The sequence below is a fragment of the Pteropus medius genome, unplaced genomic scaffold (assembly GCF_902729225.1).
Source record: "Pteropus medius unplaced genomic scaffold, Ma_sr-lr_union100, whole genome shotgun sequence".
In the NCBI taxonomy this organism is placed as follows: Eukaryota; Metazoa; Chordata; class Mammalia; order Chiroptera; family Pteropodidae; genus Pteropus; species Pteropus medius.
This window is the reverse complement of record NW_024354501.1, coordinates 1,173,005-1,179,293: the sequence shown is the minus strand read 5'-3', so window position 1 is coordinate 1,179,293 and position 6,289 is coordinate 1,173,005. Positions and strand designations below refer to the sequence as shown.

The window sequence follows — 6,289 nt, the reverse complement described above, 5'->3', positions numbered from 1 at the left end:
CCGGCGGTGCCCCCGCAGGAAGCGTCCGCCGCCCGAGGCCGGGAGAGGAGGCCGGAACGCACAGGACAGGAAGCCCAGGGCCGGCCGGACGGAAAATCGCGCCCACTCGCCAGGGAGTCGCCGGAGTCAGCGCCCGCTTCGCGGGCCGCGAGCCCGGAAGGGAGCGGCGCCCCCGGGGAGGTTCCGGCGCCGTCCGGGGCAGGGAAAGCTGCCATGGAAGAGCCTGCAGCTCCCTCTGAGCCCCACGAGGAAGCCAGTGCCTCTACAGGTGCTCAGGAGGCTCCCGAGGGCCGCGGCAGGGCCGGGAGGCCCGGCCGGCCCGGCCGGCCCGCTCGGCCCGCTCGGCCCGGCCGCCCGCCTCGCCCGCCTCGTCCGCCTCGCCCGCCTCGCCCCGCCGCGCGGCACGCGGCCGCGGCGGCCGCGGCGGCGGCCCCGGCGCCCTTCCGCTCGTCTCGACCGCGGCCGGCCCCGGCCTCGGGGGGTGGGGCCGGGCCCAGCTGGCTGCCGGGCCGCCGCAGCGTCGGCAGCTGGACGAAGCAAATCGTCTGCAGGTATTATGTGCATGGGCTGTGCAAGGAGGGGGACAACTGTCGCTACTCGCACGACCTGTCGGGCCGCCGGGCGCCCGGCGACGGGCAGGCGTCGGCGGCTCAGGCCTCCGCGGAGCCGGGCCCCAGCGCGGCTGCGCACTCGGCGCCCCCGCCCCAGGACGCGGCGGAAGCCCCCCCGGCGGCGTGCTCACGCTCCTGGCCTGCGATTGGCTCGGCGGCTGAAAGGGGTCCCTTTGAAGCCGACACAGACAATGCCAGCCTGGGAGCTGTCGGAGGAGCAGGTGCGGAAGGCTGGGAGGGGGCCGTGGAGTTCGTCCCCGGGCAGCCCTACCGGGGCCGCGGGGCCTGGGCCCCGCCGAGCTCGGCGACTGAGAGGGAGCTGTTGGCCGTGGGCGCGGGGCAGCCGCTCTGCCGCGACGCCGCCATGGGGCAGTGCTTTCGCGGGGAGCGCTGCGCGTACGTCCACGGAGAGGTTTGCGATATGTGCGGGCGGCAGGCCTTGCACCCCGTGGACGATGCCCAGAGGGCAGACCACATAAAGGCCTGCATCGAAGCGCACGAAAAGGATATGGAGCTCTCGTTTGCCGTGCAGCGCAGTATGGACAAAGTGTGTGGCATCTGCATGGAGGTTGTCTATGAGAAAGCCAACCCCAGCGACTGTCGCTTTGGCATCCTCTCTAGCTGCAACCACGCCTACTGTCTTAAGTGTATCCGCAGGTGGAGGACGGCCACACAGTTCGGGAACAGGCTTATCAAGTCCTGCCCGCAGTGCAGGGTCACCTCCAACTTTGTCATTCCCAGTGAGTTCTGGGTGGAGGAGGAGGAAGAGAAGCAGAAACTTATTCAGCAGTACAAGGAGGCATTGAGCAACAAGACCTGCAGGTATTTTGCTCAAGGCAGGGGGTGCTGCCCCTTCGGAGAGAACTGCTTTTACAAGCATGCAGAGCCCGAGGGCGAGGGCGAGGGCGAGGAGCCTCAGAGGCGGGGTTCTGGGGAACCCGGCAGCCCTGACAGCCAACATATGGAACCCGAGCAGGTGGGAGAGGGCCGCATGCACTTGCAAAGCAGTAAAGAGCTTGTCACGCTTTGGCTGGCCAGTCTGTCGTGTGAGCCGTTTTCTTTCGCTGGGAGCCAATGGGCTGCCCTCTTCACAGAGCGGTGGGACGTGCTTTTTTGTGCGGCTGGAAGTATCTTTCTGTTTGGTTCGTGAGCGTTTCGCTGTGGCATGTGGTGTGGTGTGCTGAGGCTCTGTCATCGCTGTTGCCCGTTTTTCTGTTCGTAGGCGCATCCGCCATGTCCAGCAGCCGTTGAAGCCATTTCTATAGATCATCCATCCTCGTTTTCTTGCCCATCCCCATTTTTTCCTCCAGGAGTTTGGTGTTTCACAGCATTGCAAAAAGCCCTTAAAGTTATTGTTTTGGTGAAATGAATATGACTGTCAGTTTATGGCTCATTTTGTCATCTGTTTCCAACAGGATTGATTCAGTTCTAGTCTAGTGTTTGCAGGATTTCCACACTCATTTTGAAGTCCCGCGAGAATAAGTGTGGCAGGATGAAGGGAGAAGTCTTAACTGAACGAGGAACTCTTTGCTGCTACAGCCTTAAGACACGGACCCTGTGGGGCCGATGCAGCCGCCGTCTCTGCTGTTTGCACGTCTGTCCTTCCCCGACCCCCCCCAAGTGTGCTTTCTGACTGTGGTTTCCTTGTGGTTTTGTGTTTCGCTGGACCAGACCAGGTGTATGTGTTTCCGTGTCCTCCTGCTTCACTCGATGTGGAATCGCTTCTGTTCGAAGGCATCTATTTAAGAATCAGAGATATATATCCGTGCAGATAAATGTGCGTAAAAGTTATGTATTTGAAAACGTATGAAGGATATATATATATATATATATAGCTATATATCGTAATATAATGTCTGTGGAGTAAAACAAATCCAGACCTGGAAGCCGAATGTCAGAGGCTACCAGAATTCACTGTCGCGTGCGTGTGTGTGTGTGTGTGCGCGTGCCTGTGTGCGTGTGTGTGCGCGTGTGGGGAGGGGGGGTGTGCATCATTGTTCTGTGCCTTTCACAGGCTTAGATGTTTAGCATCTACTGAAGACAGCCATCCAGCTGGCTCTGGCCAGATATGGCAGACGCAGATCTTAAAGGACTTGCTAGGCAGACACTGGTAGTTGCTGGGATGGCGCTAGTAGGCCACTCTGCTGCCATAGACACAGAGGTGTGTGTCCCCAGGGCTGCTTAGCTCCCTCTCATCACAGTCGTGGACTGTTCTTTGTATTCGATGTTTTCTGTTATCTGTAGCATTCCAAACGAGGGGCTCTCGCAGACTTCAACGTGTATGTGACAGGGTTAGCAAAGAGAAAATAGAATCCTAAGAAGGATTTTGAAACGAATCGGAATACCAGAATGGAACGATCAAAAAAAAAAAATGCCATCTAGAAAGGACTACGATAGCGGTAAAGTCTATAGCACACACGCACCGTGATTAGATGAAACGCAAACGGTCTAAAAACAAAGTCAAAGATTTTCGAACTGATTGAAATTAAAATGAAGCCGTGTGCTCTTTAAAACACACGACTGAAATACAGGACTATAGGAGCATTCAGAGCGAGCGGATGGAAAAATCCAACAGGTGGCCGTGACTTTCTTTCGCAGACCAAGTTTGCGTTCAGGATAAATTCGGATAAATGATGGCATATGGATATTAAATTATAATTTACCAGGAAGATGAAACTATCGCAATTTTGTCTTCATTTACTGACGTCAGATATACAAATAATGGATGAGAATAGAAAAATCTAAAATTTTAGGGAACGAATTTAATCCATCTTTTCAGTAGCCAAGAAAGGATGTGAGTCGAACAGCACAATTTTAACGCTTACGTAGCCGACCTGCATAAGGTACCGTGTGCGTCACCTGGACGACGCCCGTCCCTTGGCCAAGGTGGCTGCAGGGGTCCGGCAGACACAGGGTGTGTTCGCAGAGTTTATTACGCTCTGTCCTTAGCGCTCTTCCGCGCGTAAACCATATTCTCAGAATTACCTTACGAGGCACTTACCGTTGTATTCCCATCACCCCGATGAGGTAGATGAGGTAGACAGGTTGGAGTGCTTGCTGGCGCAGCCGTGACCGTGGAGCGGAGCTCAGGTGGCAGGTTTCCAGGTCACGGACGCCGCCCTGCTTCCCCGGACTTGTCTGGCCGGGAGCAGGTGGAGCTGCCGACTGTCGCCCCCGACGCAGGTGCAGCCTTAGGTGTGGCCGGGTCAGCGAGGCGGGACAGCGGGAGCCTGGGCTTTCCCTGGGGGCTGCCAGGCTCAGTATTTCCCAGTCCCCTTCTCAGAGGTCCCTTGGCCGCCCACATTTGCATGTGGCCTCTCTCCTCCTCCGTGAGCCCTGGTCCCATGCGCAGGCATCTCAGCCTGTTCCCCCGGGGTCATCGTCAGGCCTTCCCTCTGGATTTCTCCTGGCCAAAGAATTCACTGGTCAGGAGGCCCTGGACGCCTGGCCGTTACCGGCACGCAGGGCGAGTGACTCCGCGTGGAACCCAAACGCGTCCCCACGCCCGCGGCCGCCCCAGCCGTGCAGGGGACAGGGCCGAGCTGCCCGGTGAGCCGGACCCGAGGGGACTCCCTCAGAGGGCGTGAGAACAGCGGGGGGCTCAGGAAAGGGCTGTCAGGGAAGTTTTTTTTTTTTTTGCCAGCCGAACCTGGAAAGCTTTGCAAACTGTGCCTACTACACACTACCTGACACTGTGAAACGTCACGTTCCTGTTCGAACAGTGTCTCGAAGCAGATCATCATGATCACATTCAGGAGATGCAGTGGGCCGAGGGTTAGTGGCAGATCAAAAGGTTCGGTGACAGGGTAATTAGGGTCCTGACTGCTGCTTACAGCCCCGCAGCTCGGAGCCAGCTGCTTAAGATTTTCTCACCTCGATTTCTTTATGTGAGAAATGGGGTCCCCCGTCCCCGCCCCGCCCGACTTACAGGGTCATTGTGACGATCACATGCGATCGGACAGGAGCTCGGACCAGGTGGTGTCTCTCAAGTGGCGTTGACAAAGTGAGGTGTGTGTGTGTGTGAGTGGAGCCCAGCAGAGCTTCCACAGAGTTAATTAATTGTTCACAGAATTAATCGTTTAGCAGCTTTTGCTCTTTGGGAGTCTTTGGAACTTGTATCACGGTAACGTTAGTATTTTGTGAGTATTTTCATAGAGCTCATTACCTTTTCTCCGTAATTTCAAAAAGACAAAGTAATTTTTTCAGCAAAAGTTATTCAGTATAAACTAAAAGTGTACTGTTCTGTTCCTGAAAATGCAGTAAACAACCGCAAAAAAAAAAAAAGTGTTTGTGATGATGCCTACGTGAGAAAAAGAAATAAAGTGATGTTTAAAAATACGAGCCTGCCCTGTCCCTCATCAGCTCATTCAGAAAGAGGTCAGATGCCGGGTGCCACCGCCACCGGGGCCGGGCGACGCGCTCGGAGAGCCTGGGGCGGACACAACTGGGCCACCCGCGTTGCAGTCGGGGACAAAGGAGCCCCGGACACACGGAGCGAGTGACTGAGTGATTCCGAGCACCGCTGGGCCGCTGGCGGGGGGCCGGGGTCCCCGGCCGGGGTCGGCGCGGCTCCAGCCCGGCCACGTGGAACGCGCGTGGCGCTCGGCCCCCGCTCGGCCCCGCCAGGCCGCAGGCTTTTGCCAGGACGCCCTCCCACCCGCGGTGCGAGCCCCTTTGTCCCACGTGCCCCCAAACCCATCTCCTGCGTGTCAGTGACCCGGAGGGAGACCTCAGCCCCTGATCGCTGCCCACGCACGTCTCGGGGGCGTGGCCCGTGCCCCCGACGGACCCCAAAGTACGGCCTCGGAGTGGGGGGCCGGAGTGCAGAGGGGAAAAACGATGTTGGGAAGATGACCCAGCACCGGTGCAGAATAGTAAGCGAACACGTGCCACAAACTTTGCCATGAGAGTGTATCGCATGTCACATTGTCCAGGGCCGAATGGACACCAACGAAAAATAATTGCCTGTATTAGATCACAGTGAAACTCAATTAAACTGCGAGATTGGTCGTACGGACAACGTTCTCTGACGTCACTGCAAGAAAATCAGTCACGACCACTTGAAAATTCTTTCAGTCTCTCTCAAAAATCATTGGATGAAAGAGTGAACTGAGAATCACTTAGCAGGATGAAATAAGTAAAGAAAGATGACACATGTCATGATCTGTAGGATAACACTGACCTGGGCTCAGAGCAAAACGAATTTTAAAAACGTACACATTGTCTAAAAAGGCAGATTACGTAGTTAAATAGGTAACCGAATATGTGAATTTTAAACAACGTGCACACGCACGCTCGTAACCAGAAATAAAGATAAAAGCAAAATTTTGTGGGTTAGAAATGTACACTTGAAACCTATACGATTTTATTAACCACCGTCAGTCACCCCAATAAGTTTAAATTTAAAAAATAGACATCTAAGGGCTGCTGCTTTGAACAACAAAATCAAACCGTTTGACTATCAACTTGATCACAAATTAAGGAAGACAATTCACAGTCCGTCAGGGAGACACGTAGTGTTTTTGATGGGCTGGGGGCAGCGGTCCTGAAAGTTCCTGTGACACCAGGACGGGGTGGCGTCTGCCGCCTGCTGCTTCTCGGGCGGCCGCCTGGAGCTTGGTCCGGAGCCCCCGCCCGCCCTCGGGATGTCACGTCTGCCGTTAGCTGGCTGCAGCTGC

At 56.1% G+C, this 6,289-nt stretch overlaps 1 protein-coding gene across 1 annotated transcript; it reads left to right on the top strand.

The window, feature by feature from the left end:
• Nucleotides 1-213: 213 nt before the first annotated feature.
• Nucleotides 214-1,862, top strand: MKRN3 (makorin ring finger protein 3). Its single transcript, XM_039853454.1, has 2 exons — nt 214-1,657; nt 1,834-1,862. The coding sequence occupies exons 1-2, from the start codon at nt 214-216 to the stop codon at nt 1,860-1,862; spliced, it is 1,473 nt and encodes a 490-aa protein (XP_039709388.1).
• Nucleotides 1,863-6,289: the final 4,427 nt, after the last annotated feature.